General features: G+C 38.2%; 1 protein-coding gene across 3 annotated transcripts in view; it reads left to right on the plus strand.

The window, feature by feature from the left end:
- edar (ectodysplasin A receptor) overlaps positions 1-16,100 on the plus strand; it is a 36,871-nt gene extending 20,771 nt beyond the window's left edge. For all 3 annotated transcript variants that reach the window (XM_028435727.1, XM_028435728.1, XM_028435729.1), the window contains 8 exons: positions 3,101-3,186; positions 7,519-7,596; positions 7,699-7,824; positions 7,913-7,987; positions 10,733-10,805; positions 13,055-13,364; positions 13,476-13,539; positions 14,944-16,100. In XM_028435727.1, coding sequence (XP_028291528.1) covers positions 3,101-3,186; positions 7,519-7,596; positions 7,699-7,824; positions 7,913-7,987; positions 10,733-10,805; positions 13,055-13,364; positions 13,476-13,539; positions 14,944-15,317 — 1,186 coding nt within the window. In that variant the 3' untranslated portion in view covers positions 15,318-16,100. The remainder of the gene's footprint in view (positions 1-3,100; positions 3,187-7,518; positions 7,597-7,698; positions 7,825-7,912; positions 7,988-10,732; positions 10,806-13,054; positions 13,365-13,475; positions 13,540-14,943) is intronic.
- Positions 16,101-17,357: the final 1,257 nt, after the last annotated feature.

Consider the following 17,357-nt stretch of genomic DNA (forward strand, 5'->3'; position numbering starts at 1 on the left):
GATGACGTCACGGGGTTAAGGAAAGGTGTTAGGAGAGGAGTTAGGAAACGGCGATCACGTTTGTTTTGGCAATCAGACGCACTTCAACTCGGTGACGTAATAGTCAGACGACCGTGAAGGTTAGTGACGTCTGCCGAGGTGAAAAAGCTACATATTTCCGAAAATGGACTACTAAATAAATAAATAATAATAAATACCACTTGAATGTCAATCAAAGGAAAAGAGGCTACCAGGCTACAAGGAACAAAAGTGAAACTAAAAGAACGTCACAATTGAGAATGGTTGCTCACACTCACAAATATGTCTAAAAATGTCTCTGATTTCTTATTCTTGAACCACAGAGTGTCTTGTTTTATGTCAGTTATAATCTGATAATCTGATATGTCTTACATACTGTATAATAAGATATGGGTTTTAGATTGTTTATTTAAAGTTGTTCAAGGCATATTATTGCCTTGAACTTACATGATCTCCGTTACTTGTCAGCGCTCGGGGGTGTGTGTCCCTTTAAATGTTGTCGCTGCAAGGAATTGTGGGTCAGCATTATCTCGTCTCCTTTAGTAAAGGATGCATCAGTGTTTCCTAGGCTAAAGAAAGTAAAGAATGAAGCATTGAGCCTCTTTTCCTGAGCTTAAAGAGAACTGGGATGCTCTTTATCATGGCCACCACTTAAACACTTCCGGGGGTGAAGGAACAGTGGATAGTAAAGGAGATAGGAGGGACTATTGGGACGCAGCAATAAAGTATCTATTTATTTTTGAACAGCTGTCCGCCACCGGCCCAGTACAGGTCCGCGACCCACCAGTTGTGAATTACTGATATATAGATTGTTGGGCAGGATAATCTTGCAACTTTAAAAACGTTTCTAAAATACTGCCGTACGTTCAAAGAGGAGCATTTAAACTCTATAACAAAATCAGCAATCTGATAAAGGAACCTTGATCTTGGATGACATCATTGATTTATGTTGATATATGAAGTGCCTCGTGTTAAATTACGCGTGCGAGCAGGGATTGCTGATTTTCTATTTATGCAAAAAGTCAACAAACTGTTTTCTCTAGGCTAAAGCAGACGTTTGGCCTTCTTTTCCCCAGAGAAAAGCAGATATTTACACCAGTGATCATCTGCTTACTTAGCAATCACACACAGTTCTCAGCCCTACTCTTTGGGAAGTGTCTGCGGTCGAGTTTGGACGACAATCTTTGAGTCATTTTTCCACTCATCCGTCAATTCTGCAAACCATGGAAGGCTTCGATGTTTACATCCGTAATCATCTGAGAGAACACACACACACTGCTGTGCGTTTCAACAAATATGTGACGTTTGCATTCTAAATTTGACTTGTTGAGACACATGTTGGCATATTTTCTGTTCTGTTATTCGTATGAAATATTTGATGTCCATATGTGAAAAGGCTTTTTCTTTGAAACGTGGCAGCTGTGTGCAGCACATGTCTCCTAAAAGAAAAGAAATGACCCAATGAAAAGCATTTGAATGGTTTCCTTCCTCCTCTAACTTTTATATCAACAATCACGCTACGTTTTTTTTTTTTTTACAGGATAAAATACTGCTTCAAACACCACATCTTCGATACAATGTTTTAACCAGTTTAAAGAAGAGAAACCTCTGATGTAAGGTTAATGTTGAAGGCGAATGGCTTATGCAAAATGCAATAATAAAAAGAGGAAACGTACACACACAACAGAATTTTTGTAATCAAATAATTAAAGCTGAATTCATTTAAAGCATTAAAATGGTTCAGGTTTTTCAATCTTCTGAAATGAATGAATTAAAGGACATAATATAATATATAAGATTAAAACACAACCTACAATGAAACATTTAAGTTCATTTTAACATTTTTGTGTGCAGAATTTTTTTTTTGTCTTTTGTTTTTACATAAAATCTTTGGTCGTGTTCGAAATCTCACACTAGCGTATTACTCATATTAAGTTTGACGTCAAAATGAGTATGTAGTGCGTTCACATTAGATAGTATGGTAAGATTGAGTATGCAAGAAATTCCCAGATGTATACTATATGGGGACATTTTTTAAGTATGCACAATGGGCACACTAGTCATACTCAACCCCCCCATGATGCATTGCGAGCGGAACGTAAAATCGTCCTGGGACCGGCTTTAAGCTAAAAAATCAAACACTCCCTTTTCAAAACAAAAGCATCTCTTCTTGTTTTCCATTAGTTTTTAACACTTTTGTAAATAGAGCTCTTGTTTTGAAGTTAACCAGAAGTTTTGTCAGTAGCACAATGGCGGGTCTCTGAAAATCTACGATCAAAATGAAATGTGTATACGTAAGTTTTATGGATCAAATGAGCACATGTTGATATTCTTTCTCACTTCCAGTAAAATGTTTTCAGAACTTTCAAAGGTGGAGATATTTATCCTCAGTGTGCTTCAGGTTTTTGTCGTTGTGGGACTTCAGTGGGAACGGTCATCATCCTAACCATACTTACTGTAGTGTACTGTATAGTAGACAGTATATACTCATTGAGTTTCTAGTGTATAGTACAGAGTGTGCCATTTCGAACACAGCCTATGTGTCTGTCAGAACTCAGGTAAATCGTGGCCCAAAGGCCAAAGACTCTATCACTGTTAACTCAAACATTCTTCTTTCTCCCCCGAGCCACAAAGATTAAAAAGCAACACAATCCCACGGATCCACCTTTTCCTTTTCTCCTCATTGGCTCTTCATAACTCAGGGCCGTGCCTGTACCAAAGCTGTTTGCCTCCGAGGCAACAATTATGTACATTTCTTTATGGAGACAAACTTTTCACCTTGCCTGCATTCCTCCTGTTTATCCACGGTGTAGGAACATCATGTGTAGATGCGTCACAAACTACTCCCATCTACTGCGCAAGTTTATTATTTAGCTTCAATTTCTCTATTTAGTTCCTTTCTTTGCAACACAATGAGAGAGAGTTAAACTATGATTAGTTTAATTTGTTTAGTTGAGTAAAAAAAAGCATGTGTTTTGTGCGTCATCTGCTTATTTTCATTTTGAAAATCATGGTACCGCTGTAACATGTGGATTACTTTCAAGGACGAATATGAATATACAATCTGCTTCCTGTCCTGCAGGTATTACATGTTGGAGAACAGACCCAGAAACCTCTACGGGATGGTTTGCCACTCCTGTCAGAACGCACCAAAAAACACCAAAGAATGTAAGATTTACTTCTTTATAACATTTAATGCGGAGCCCCTAAAGTGACCAGATTTTTGGTTTTTAAAGAACTTTATGTGGTTACATGGAAGTGGTGTTGTTTCTTGCACTGAAATTGACAACTAATTGGATTCTGAGGCGTTGGAATTTCACATTAACGCGCACATACTCAACATCGGCCGAGAACAACACGCTGTAAAACTTACTTCTCAAATGAACTGTAGAAGTGTTGTACTTTTAAGCCTTTAACACGGAAAAATCTACATTTATTTACTGTTATTTTGTCTTTTGTGAATGATTTCATTCTTGTACTTAGTTACATTAATAGTGTTATTTCCATTTTTCTATATCCTCTTATATTTTTAATTGTTGAGATCATGAATGCTGATTCAGCTTGTTTTTAATATTATTTCTAGACATTTTGATACAAATGAATAAAAAAAACCTTAATAATTAATCATTTGCAAAAACAATGTAATAATAATGTGAAGTTTTACGTTCTTTTGAGGTAAAATAAACAGGAATGTTGAGCTCTGTGCTAATGCTCACCAGTGTACATTAGTGATGTTTGCAGAGTAAAGTTCTGTGCTGCAGGACTTTTCAAAATAAGACGATAGAAGAAATGTTCATCATTGTACAGACATATTTACAGCACTATCATAAAGAAAAGAGGTTCCCGGTAAAGGACCAGTTAGTATAAATGTAATAAATTTAATCTTTCTGGACTTTGAAACTGCAATGCATTAATAGAGGAAATGTGTATAAGGAAATGATGCTGCTATACTTAATGCTGAATGTACTGTATGTGATGCAAAGGATGAGCAGAAGCTGTTTGTTGTGTTGGTCCGATTCTCCTGTTTCTACACGTGTGTGAGAAAATTTGTAAAAATGATGGAATGTCTGCAAGTCCAGAGCTTCAATGGGATTGGCAATGTTTTTATTTGCACATAATTCCCAAAGAGCCTCATTGAGTTTAATTGAAGAGCAGAAATAACAACATTTTATTGTTATTTTTGACATGTTGAATTGGTGTGTTTTGAAGGAGGAAAGTCCCAAAAGCTGCCCTGGCCTGCAGACAGGATGTAAAGAAGGGGGAGTGGCTTAAAAAATAAATGCACTCACCAAGCATAACAAACTGAGATTATGCTTATTAAATATTTACTGTTAAAATGTTCAGATTCCTCAGTCATTTAAATGACATAAAGGTCCATTTCATTTCCAGAAAACTTATTTTAGATAACAAAGTAGTGACTGAAGACTTGTCCAAGACCAGAATGCATCAAGACCAAGACAAAACCGAGACCTTTGGGAGTCATGACTGAGTCGAGACCAATACAATTTTGTTTTCTTTTGAATACATTTGACAAAAATAAAGTGTCTGCAACTCTTTCAAAGCACACTATGAACAAATCAAAAATCTAAACCAAAATCTTGCAAAATAATTCTGAAAAGTCCAGTTTTTTTTTTTCAAAAATAGAAAAAATAAGATGTCTTCTGACTAGAAATAAAATGAATTGATGTCCGACATTTGGAGGCAGATCAATCAGTGAGCTAATGCTAAATATTTCAAGTCAAATTACATCACGATTTAACAAGGTTCGTCCTATCCAGAGGCGGTTTACAACCCCTATGACTCTATACAAGATAAGCAGGTACAGAAGTCACCGACACACACACACACACACACACTTTAAGAAAACTATGTCAATTCCAAGCCAGGAACAAAAGCAAACTTCTCTTACGTTTTAATTTTGTATGTTTTAAATATAAATATATCTATATGGGTTTTTTTTTCAACTTTGCATGGTGATAAATGAAGAAATGTACAGTTCATTTTGGTTTATGAGTTCAAACAATTTGTAAGAAGGTTAAAAGAAGAAAATATATTAGCTGAAAAAAATATTGACAATTTAAATAAAAGAGTAAGAATCTGTATTTTGATTAATCTGTTTTTTTCTTTTCCAAAATATGATCTTTATGTATTAAAATTGAAAGGAGTTAAGTACATCCTTACATCCCTATTAAGTTATTTTTGGACCCATCCGAGTGAAATACTCTAATGGGTTTTTGTTTTTTTTTTAAAAAACTTTCTGAAAGTTGTCTAAATACACACCCAAGTCTTCCCTAATTATTGAACACACATATTTTAAAGCATGTCCATAAAGGTAACAGTATAAGCTGAAGGCAGGCCAACACTTGTCATTCAATCTGTAACTTACTCCCTGCTCCTGCACTGCTGTGTACATGCAGTAATTAAAGCCTCACTGGGTTGAGGAAGGAAAGGTGATTAGCATGTTTGTGCTTGTGCTGATGCTCATGTTTGGCAGGCCGCAGTTAAAAGTCTTTGACTCCCTTTGATTTCTATCCCTTTCTGGTGACGCAGGTAGACGGAAATACACACAAGCGCTTTAAAAGATGACATTTTCACCATCAACACGGATCATAACCTCATATCAGCATTTCACGTCATTAGAAACCAACATTACCTTTAACCTAGCGGAAAAAGGTGTCAGGATTCTCATCGCCAACAAAAATGCTTTGATTTCTCCAGTTCACCTCAGATCCTTTGTAACAGTGATCCTCTCAGTTTGTTTGGACCTGAATGCTCTGACTAGCTTGAATAATTACAATTTACTCTGTGTGTGTTTAGCCTGCGAGACATTAACAGATTTAACCACAAGGTGAGAAACTAAATTCCAGTTCAGACTCATATTTTCAATGGAAGTGTGAACACATTCTCTCAGTTTGGGTTTTGGGATGTGGAACCGCAGGAAGTGGCAGCGCGCATGCCAAGGAGGATGACAGTATATCAACTGTGTGAAACGACTGATTAAAAGAATTGATTTATAAGCTGCCGGAGGTTTGTGGCTCCATTAGGAAAGAGGGAAAAACAGTTGGTGAATAATCCAGAAATAAACTCAAGAGAAGCAAAGAAAAAGGGAGAAAGTGGGAGGATAGGAAGTCATAAACCAAGAACAGACGGAAATCTGGGCAGAGATCTGCTGCTTAGTGCCCCATTTAACAATTTGTTTACTGTGGCAAAGGAAAAGCCTGACAGAGATGGAGTCCAACTGTGTTGATTTTACGTTTGTGGAATGTTACTACTTGCATAATGATGTCATTCAACAGTTGTGGGGAAAAAAGTTAAGAAAAACCTATTGCCAGTGAATGACGCCGTTATAAATGCCAGGAACAAATGTTTAAACCAGCATAATATGTTAAGGTTTCATTTATTCAGACAACTGTTCTTCAGGAAATTTACTTTGATCTTCTGACATGTTTCGACTCTCAAGTGACAGTCTCTTTCAGAGGCATCTGCTGATCCCTTTGATGTTTTCCTTGACTTCTTGTGTAATAATTCCAGGATTTTCTTTTTGTCTTCTTTTTGAATAATATGTTAAGGTTTCACTTATTCAGACAACTGTCCTTCAGGAAATTGACTTTGATCTCCTGACATGTTTTGACTGTTTACTTTCAGTCTTCTTCAGAGGTGTCTGCTGAATGCTTTGATGTTTCCTTGACTTCCGCACAACAATTTCAACAAGTTTCTTTGTTTATTCAGACAACTGTTTTTCAGGAAATTGACTTTGATCTGATGACATTTTTTGACTGTCAACTGCCAGTCTTCTTCAGAGGCATCTGCTGATTGCTTTGATGTTTCCTTGACTACCGTGTATTAATTCCAGCAAGTTATTTTTGTCTTCTTTTTGAATAACATGTTAAGGTTTCATTTATTCAGACAACTCTTCTTCAGGAAATGTACTTTGAACTTCTGACATGTTTCGACATTCATTTGACAGTCTTCTTCAGAGGCGTCTGCTTATTCCTTTGATGTTTTATTTGATTTCCCACGTAATAATTCCAGGAGGCTCTTTTTGTTTTTTTTAAAAAATGCACTTTGATCTCCAGACATATTTTGACTGTCAGAAACAAGTCAGGAGATTTCCTACAGTCGCTGTTCCCACCTTTGTGGAAGGAAACACAATAGTTTCTAAAAAGAGTTGCTGGAACATTTCAGCTCAAACATTTTTAAAAGACGATGTCGCAACAAACGCTTTGCATCCTCGAGCCTCTCAGGACTCACACGGTGTATCACGCTGCATGTTGGAACAAGTTTGAATCTGAATCTCAGGTCAAGCTTTTGACAGGAACCACATTTACTGAAGTTGTCAAACTTTGTCCTCTTATTCAAATAGATTCTGCACAGATTTCACTGCACAGTGCTGTAGCAAACAGAAAGTTGCTTTTCAAACAAATGTGTCGAGTTGGTATTTGGCCTCTCACTTGTTTACCACAGCTATGTACTCACATTTTGTACATTTGTGTTTCACAGGCATGCAAACCAGCAAGACCAAAGGAAAACAGATAATTGACCCAGGCAGCACCACTGTGTTTCCTCATGTGAATAAAGGTGACACTTTGATCTTCCTCGCTCCTCTTCGTCCATCTTCACTTTTCTGTCTTGTCATTCTGGCTTACGCTGCTAACAGAATTAGCTTCTTTTTTTTTGCAGACTCACCTGCTCAAGGTCACCTGGCAACAGCCCTTATTATCGCCATGTCAACCATTTTCATTATGGCCATTGCCATCGTTCTCATCATTATGTTTTACATTCTGAGGGCCAAACCCAGTGGCCATGGTGAGACTGGTGCACTTTAACACTAAAGTTGGCTCTACTTTTGCTGTAATTACCTATATTTTCATGATGCGCATGTGTGTGTGTGCAGCGTGCTGTTCTGGACAGGTTGTGAAAGCAGTGGAGGCTCAGAACAACAAACAGGACGAGAAGAAAGACGTCCCCGGTGAGACACAAACACAGCTATCCTTATTAATCCTCATTCAAGTATAACATATGTGTTAGGGAGGTTATTTCCAATCCAGTCTCGATTTATTAGTCGATCTTTGTTTCAACCCTCGCCTATGGTCATGAGCATTGGGTCATAACCAAAAGAACAAGATCACAAGTACAAGCGGCCGAATTGTGTTTCCTTCGTAGGGTGGCTGGGCTGTCCCTTAGAGATAGGGTGAGAAGCTCATGCAATCATCTGGGAGTGGCTTGGGATGCTCAACCGCATTGAGAAGAGCCAGATGAGGTGGTTCGGGCACCTAATTAGGATGCCCCCCGGACGCCTCCCTGGTGAGGAGTTCAGGGCATGTCCCAAGAGTAGGTGACCACGAGGAAGACCCAGGACATGCTGGAGAGACTTGTGTTTGAAATCGCACACTCACGTACGATACACTACACATTTACCGAGTATATACTGTCGACTATAAGTATGGTTAGGAGGATTAGTTTGATGACCATTCCTACTAAAGTATACTTCTTCTAGTTTCTGAAGATGTATTTCAAACCTACGACAACAAAAACCTGACGCACACTGAGGCTAAATATCTCCGTTGATTCTCCACCTTTGAAAGTTCTGAAAAAATTATAAGTGGGAAAGTGACCAAGTAGAATATCAACATGTGGTCATTTGATCCATAAAACTTGCGGAAACATTGTCCTACAGACAAAATTTAGGGTTAACTTCAAAACAAGAGCCATATTTACAAAAGTGTTAAAAACTAATAGAAGACGAGAAGAGATGCTTTTATTTTGAAAAGGGCATGTTTGACTTTTAGCTTGAAGCCAGTGCCAGGATGATTTTACGTTCCACTCGCAATGCATCATGGGGCAGTTGAGTATGACTAGTGTGCCCACCGTGCATACTTCAAAAATGTCGATACAGTATAGATTTGGATATTTCTCGCATACATAATCTTTTCATACTCTCTAATGTGAACGCACTACATTCTCAATTTAACGTGACAATTAGTATGAATAGAATGTTCGTATGCTATTTCGAACACAGCCTATGTCTCTCGGCTGGCCTGGGAAGAGGGAAGTCTGGGCCTCGATGCTCAGGATGCTGCTCCCGCGACCCGACCACGGATAAGCGGTAGAAGATGATGCTGTTTGTTTGCAACTGGAGTCAAACCAAATGTACCAATGCACTAAATCTGACTTACAGGCTGTGAAGATGAACCATCAGCTTTAAGCACTTTTAAATCCCTCTGTGAGTTTATCAGGCAGCAGAGATGTGAACATGTGCTGCCTGTGTAAAGGAGGTGTTATCTGTAATAAAATCCTGTCAAACTTCCATTTAGCTAACGGCTGTGCTTCCCTGTAGTACTCTGCTGAAAGATTTCATACAAAAGCTAAAGGTTAACTTTTCTATAGTTTGCACTGATGTCTAAATCAGGGGTGTCAAAGTAATTTTAGTTCAGGGGCCAGATACGGAGTAGTATAATCTCAAGCAGGCCACAGATTTTATCTCAGAAAATGAGTAATTTCAACATTATTGTGCCATAGTTTACTCTTCTTTGTATCCATAAAATACAAAATATGTAAGAAACTGGCAATATCCAAGCAATAAATGATAGATGTCAGTCCGAATAGGATCTTTACTTTCAATTTCCAAGATTTTGTGGCCAATTTCTATTTAATTAAGGGAAATATGTAATAATTTGAGGAAAATTAAAAGATTTTGTGAGAATTTTGAGTTTTTTCAACTGTTCCACATAAAAAATTACTGCAATCATACAATACAAACTGTGAGCCCCTGCATCAAATATTGCAGGCCGAATTGGATGCTCCAAAGGGCTGGATTTGGCCTCCAGGCCTTGAGTTTGACACCAGTGCAAGAACTTTATGAATTTTGACAAATGTGCGTGTTATGATCTGCCCGACAATCGAAAAAGATTTTCATCAAGAAAACATCACACAAACCGTTATCACAGCCTAGCGGAGAAAATGGTATTGATGTCAATGCAGAGATTAGTGCATGGAGCGGTCTTTAATAGTGCATGTATAATATTGTGTGTGTGTAGTTTGATGAGTCTATCATGGCGGAATGTGACGCCTCCAAAGTTAAAGCCATTCGTCGCTTTAGGCAGAGCTTCTACTGACAATGATGCTCTGTTCACTTTGACTCCCAGACTGACTGACTGACTAACCACTTACATGTGGTGTAGATGAGAACACACACCCACACACACACATTCACGATCGCAGACATCATTACTGAGAAACCCAATAGCTAAAAACATAATAAGGCTGTTTGTGGGGTATTAAAAAGCAAATGTCTGCATTGTTTGTGAATGAAGGGTTATTCAAGGTTGTATGTGTGTGTCTGTGAATGCTCTTTGGATGACTGCTGTGTAAAAAGTGTGTGTGCGTGGGAGAGAAACCCATTTGCTTGAAGCTCTACTGGGGTTAGCTGTCACTCACACAGACACTGGATGCATAAGGAAGACATTTTTCTCCTGCACGATTAATGGTTTTACTCTTTGTACCATTCATTACTGTGTGTGTGTGTAGGTAGTAGCTGAACACGGTGGTTGGTGTTTATGTTTCACCTCTTATTATCATTAGCCTTTAGGTGAATTTCACATTTTATTGTCTAATCAGCCACCTTTATGTGTATATATTTGTTTTATCTGAGTATTGGGCTTCTGTTGGACATTTTTCATGATTAAATAAGCATTTTTCTCTTTTCATCTTTCAGAAAGTGTGGTCATCTACGCAGAGAAAGATGAGTTTGACAAACTAAAGGCTTCTCCTCAGAAACCGGTAAAAAGGTAAATAAATCCTCTGATTCACATTTATGACTTTATTTTTTACTTTTTTTCCTCTCTCAATTTAAATGAAGTGCTGTTATGAAGGGGTGTGCACTGCCATGAATCTGACAATACGATACAATTCACAATTTGCATGTCATGATATGATATACCCCGATACTAAACAATATGACATATATCGTAATATCAATTATTAATTATTAAACTTGGGAGAACAAGTACATGATAATTACATTTTTCAAAAAAGTTTAACTTTTGCATCTACAACAAATTCTGATTCTGTTAAGTTCTTAAATTCCTAAAAAAAAAAAAAAAAAAAAAAAAAAAAAGTAACCACATACATCTATAAAAGTGCCCAGTATGTTTTCTGAAAATAAAGTGCAATCAACTTCTAAGCTAAAATGCATTGAGGAGTGCGGTAGTTTAACAAGGTCTGATGTGGTTCACTGACATCTAGTGACTGGGCGTTTACGTGCTATGCATATGTTAGCGCAATTAACTGTATTTTTTTCCCCATTAAAAAATATGATTAAAAAATCAATTTGGACATTTTTTGGACAGATACGATAATCGCATGGTGAAATATTTCGATGTATCGCTGAATTGGTGTTTAGGGTGAAACTAGCACCAGGTTTACAGCAGAAGAATGAATGTTTTCTCACCAGTTTGCCTCTATGGGAACACAAACAGCTTCCTGTGCAAAAGCAATGGAGAAAATGATAAATGTATGTTAAAATACCACAAAGAATAAATAGTGTAAGTCACCAGGAAGGCTAAAAAAAAATAAATGCATTTGCACACCGTTTGGCACTTGACTCTGCGTGGAATCGCAGAACACCAGAGGATGTGCTAACTCACTGTACAAGATGCCAGGGTGGGTGTTGGGTGTCTGGGAAAAACAATGGCTGGAAGTGTGTGCGCGAGTGCGTGTGTGTGTGATTCTGAAACAAAGACATTCTGTGCGCAGCTCTGTTAACAAGGTGCTTTTACAAATAAAAACCAGAACAGACTGGGGAGACTGGGAGTGAACTGGTAGTAAAATGATATTGCACAGTGTCACATTGTTAAACTTTGGGGCTGTTTCAGTCGCATACAGAAGCTCTACATCGAGAAAAAAACCAAAATTCTCTACATCACCTTCATTATTCCAAGTAGCTTTTCAGTTTAAGACACAAAGTATTGTGAGCGTATATTTGCAGTCGTCATATACTGTTGTTCAGAATATTTGTAGTTTGTTGTTTTTTAATGCAATGAATCAAAATGATAGAATATTTTATTCATTCTCACAGCCAGCTCGTCTATCATTTAATTTAAAATTGAAAGTAATATGAAGCCAAAAAACATTATGAAATTATAATTTTTTTTTAAACATCTTTTGAGAATGTCCTGCAAATGACAAACACTGCAGCTGCACAGATAAGACAGATTCAGAAATAAGCAGCATTCAAGCACATCAAATCTTTTTATGCGTAATGTAAAACAACATCTGGTCCAGATCTAAGATATCTACTGATAACAGGTTAAATGACGCTGTTTGAACTAATTGTGATTGCTGCTTGGCCAATAGAAATACAGTAAAGGCAATTAAAGTGGTTTTTCCCTTTTATTTGATATTACACAAAGCTTTACGTGGACAGTAAAGCTTTATTGGGAAAGTAACATAGATAGAATCTTTTATCGTCATTGCATTAGAACAATGAAATTGTGCATGCCCCTCCAAAAAACATTCAACTAATTCTCAAAACTTTAAAACAAACATCATAAAAAACAACATAAGGAATAAAAAGTGAATTAGTATAAATGTGTATGGGTATAAAATATTAAAAAAGAGACAAATTTAAAAAGAGACAGTACTTCATTTCTTATATATTAGTTGTGATGCGGGTGTCTTTAGTGTGTGTTTATCATTTAGAGAGTGCATAGCACATATATTATTAATAAAGTGTCAATATATTGTATTTTAATGTTTAAATTGTCACATATTGCATCCTATTCGTATTTTTTTATTAAACAGATAAGATGATTTAAATGCTGAAGAATTAAGCAAATGTAAAGTGTTTCAGTCCGTATTTTTAATAGTTTTATCAGTTGTACAATGTGAATGAGTGTAACTCATCATCACATATTAAAGATAAAAAAGAAAAAAAATGTCTGTGCAGTGCAAAGTGAAACCTGGTTATTTTAAACTGAATCCACTTGTGAAGCTAATCTAAAGATGCAAACCCTATGCCTCTGTCTTTTCTACACAGTGAAAATGACGCGTCATCAGAGAACGAGCAGCTCTTGAGCCGCAGCATCGACAGCGACGAGGAGGCGGCGTCGGACAAACAGGGCTCAGCAGAAACTCCCAGCAGCACCAACGCCAACCTTTGTCTGGTTAACCTGGGCAACAAGCCGGACCTCTGCCTGCTCTCTCTGAGCCTGTTGGAGCGCGAGCGGGCCTGTAGCGGCTCCCCAGCTGCGTGTGTGGACCAGGCCAACGGCAAGACGAGTCCACACATCACTGCCAGCAACCACATCAGCAACATGAACACAATCAACAACAATAAAACCCCAGGGGTAGGATGATAGTGTGTAATGACCAACTGTGTTTAATACAGGATGATGAACAGATCCTTTTAGTGTCATCTTTTAATCTAGTTGTGCTCTGTGCTTTGTCTCACAATGCAGATGCTACAGAGTCGAAGGAAAAAGATACTGGATCTGTATGCCAGAGCTTGTAATGTCACAGAGGGTAAGTCTGACATTGAGGATCCGTCCTAATGGGTCTAGTCATCAAATACAGAGACGGTCTGATATTGTGCAGAAGATTGGCTTTTAGCCTGAGGATGCATGTTTTATAAATTATGTTGAAGGTCAGTGTTTTCAGCTTTGTCACATAATTAAAACTGTTATAGATAATATGTCACAGTAATAGATAAGCCTCGGGGTCTTCAGTAGTCAATATTTACAGGTAGAGTCATTCCACTGTGCCTTAAGGTAGCAGTAAGTACGAGCACGCTGCTACATTTTGTTACATTTTTCAAAAGGAAGGTATGCCATAGCTCATGAAACATTTGCAAAACATCAGCTGAGTTTCAAAAGGATCCTTAGAAAGAAGATGTTTTGTCATTTATTCAGTCTTTGGACATGAAAGATTGTTGATAAAATGATTGATTGTGAAGAAATTACCGTAGAAGACTTGCATTAGTCGTTCAGGAAAAAATATGAACAAAAACATTTCTAAATCAAACTGAAACTATCACAAACATTCATAAATTTGACAGTAAACTATGGGTAAACAAACGAGATACATCTGTTTATATTACAGACAGCTATTGGTAAGGGTGTCCCAATCCAATACTGATATCGGATAATCTGTCCCAACCTAAAAACGAGTACTGGATTACATCGGCCTGCATCTAAAATCTTTGATATAAGATATTGTTTTCATTTAGTTTATTGAGGTTATTTTTCAGGGTTTTTAATTGTAGAATATTATGTTTAGCGTATGTATGTAAACCCCATTGGTTAATAATAAATAGGTCAGTTTTTCTCAAACCTACTATTGATGACTATTGTTCTCTGTTTGCGTAACATCACTTGATCAAGCCTTTCCTTGCATTCCACTCTTCAAAATAAGTTATAAAAGTTATGTATGATTCATGCTGATATTGTATCGCATCGATATTGGTATCAGCCATTATCCGAGGTAGTGTATCAGAAGTGAAAAAGTTGTATTGGGACACCCCTAGCTATTGGTTTAGACAAATACAATCATGTTAATTTGGTTTGAAATGCATCCTTGCCGATGTAGAAAGCCCCTCGTTGATGCATTGCAGATAGACTGGAATAACCATGAATCAATCTATGAATGTGACTGATTAGATATGTTCACTAATTGGAGTGTTTTCAATCTGATTTGATTTGAAGTGGATAATAGTATGTGGCCAAATGTAAGGGGTGAGATGCCCCTGAAATTCTGTTTATGACATAGCCCCAAAAACCTAACGAACCTTCTATATGTGTTTCGAATTGCATTTAGGGCAAAAAAGTCTGACCACAAAGTAGCAAATAAAACCTGCCTTAAACTTGTTTGTGCACCAAGCTTCAAGCTGTGGGAATAGGTCTCTGAATGTTTATTTCTCTTCGTTGCCAGGCCTGAGCCCAACAGAGCTCCCCTTCGACTGCTTAGAGAAAGCCAGCCGCATGCTGAGCTCATCCTACAGCAGCGAGGCAGCCGTGGTGAAGACATGGAGGCATCTAGCAGAGAGTTTTGGGCTGAAACGTGACGAGATCGGCGGCATGAGCGACGGACTGCAGCTTTTCGAGAGGGTGAGCACGGCGGGCTACAGCATCCCAGACCTGCTGACCCGCCTGGTGCAGATAGAGCGGCTGGACGCCGTGGAGTCGCTGTGTGGGGACGTGCTGGGCAGCGGCGAGGGGGCGGTAGTGGCTGGTCAACACGCTGTCAACAGTTACCCCTGTCAGTTTGTTTGTGCACCTCCATCCCAGCGCTGTGCCAGTGTGTAAACACACAGAGAACTTTAGTGCCTTGAAGTACACACGTATATAAGGACATATACTGCTCTGACAAAGAGGACTGCTCATATACCGTGTACGTGCTACACCATTAATGAAGAATGTCAGTGGTCTCTATGTCCACAAACCGTTTGTTTTATAGATGCCTGTTTTTCACCATTTCCCGCTCGTTGTTGGGTTTTTTCCCCCCTATTTAACATTCCAGCTGACTGAGGGTGGAAGGTAGTGAACACCCTACACCACTTCACATTGATCAAGATCATAAAATCTAATTCTTTGGTTGGGCATTTTCAGTATTTCCTAACAGTATTTTTTGTTTTGTCTCTCTTAAAGTGCATTCAGTAATGACACAAAGGAATGCACTAAAAGACTTGCCTACAGGATGCAACATTTAAAGAGTAACTAAACACCAACTCTTGACATTTTAGTCAAAGTATTTCAATTTGGCTTATTTTGTGTTAACTAGTGCCTAGGTAGTTCCGGCTGTACTAGTACCTAATGCCTAGCTAGGTACTCGTACAGCTGGATATATGGAATGGATGGTTGGATTTTGTTGTAAAACTGTAAGAATGACTGCCCTTTAAAGGTTAGAATTCAGCTATTCCAATTTAATTTTGTGATTGGCTGAGAATGGTGGTTGGCACCTGCCAACTCTGCAATCGAATAGAGAGGTATAGTGAGTATTGAATTAATTAATTAAGAGATTAAATCGGGCTTTCGCCTTTAATTGGCCATGTAATGTTAGTACATTACTGCACTTAACCCATCCCTGAGGAGCAGTCGGCAGCCATTTTGCGGCGCCTGGGGAGCAGTTCGGGGTTAAGGGACTTGCTCAACATCCCACAGTGACGGCCCCGGTGAGGCTTGAACCGGCAACCCTCCGATTACAAGCCCAGCGTCCTTAACCACTAGGCCACCACTCCCCTATAGGCATAGCATAGATTGTTCTTTGGAGATTTTATAGTATAGACTGGGCCCATAATCGAGGCATTTTTTGCATTTCTGGCCTAGACGCGGGTCAGTCAAAACCTCAGGGTTTAGTTACTCTTTAAAGTGCTGTTACGTAGATAAGGATCCTGAGGTTGAAGTAATTGATGCAAGTTTAACTGAGCCTAAATCCTATCAGTCCTGTCTAAAACAAAATAGTCTGTTTTTTTAATGTTCTTAGGTTTCTAACAACTGTCAACTCCAAGAGAAAGTTGCTTGCAACATGAATGTACAGCATGATGGGCGTAGGTTTAACCAGAATGTAATTGTTAAACTTGTTTGACAATAGCAAAAGGAAAAAAAAAATAGACTATGAGCTGGTAATTATGGACGCAAGTCAGAATTGTCTTTTTAAAAATTAATATTTAGTATTTAAATATTCTCTTGTAGTTTAAGATCAGCCTGTTAGCAACCTTTGCAGCATCGTAACAAGTAAAGGTATCGTGCAGTTATGAACTTTTGCCAAAGCGAGTAAAAAGCCCCTTTTTCACTATGTGGTCTTCAATTGACTTGTATTGTTGTTGAATCTTCTGATCAGGGCGGAAGTATTACTTCACTGCTGTTGACTCAACCAGATGTTGACGTTATATAAAGAAAGTGACCTGGTTTGACTGCAGCACCAGTTCACATTTGTTAGTGTCTTTTTGGCAACTCTGGCATCACACAGACAAGACAGTGGTTTTTACACTGCAGTGATTATGAGCAGCTGGAAAAGCTGAAAACATCACACAGCTCACTTTACTTCCTCTAAACTTGTCTGTGTTTACAGAGGCCCCTCGATCACAGTGGACATTATATTTAACCTCCTTACAGCTTATTCACGATCAATTTTACCTTCTTTCCTCACCTTAACCCTCCTTCTACCGTCAAATATTACTAACACATTTTACCATTGGGGTCAATCTGACCCCAGGGATATTTGCCTCCAGAAAATTTCAAAAGATAGTTGACCTAGTGTTTGTTTCAGGCACTTTTTTTATTTGTTGAATACATAAATAACCCCTTGATAATGAAACCTTGAACTGTTCTCTAGCGCCACCATCA

Source organism: Gouania willdenowi, chromosome 21 (genome assembly GCF_900634775.1).
Source record: "Gouania willdenowi chromosome 21, fGouWil2.1, whole genome shotgun sequence".
Classification (NCBI taxonomy): domain Eukaryota; kingdom Metazoa; phylum Chordata; class Actinopteri; order Blenniiformes; family Gobiesocidae; genus Gouania; species Gouania willdenowi.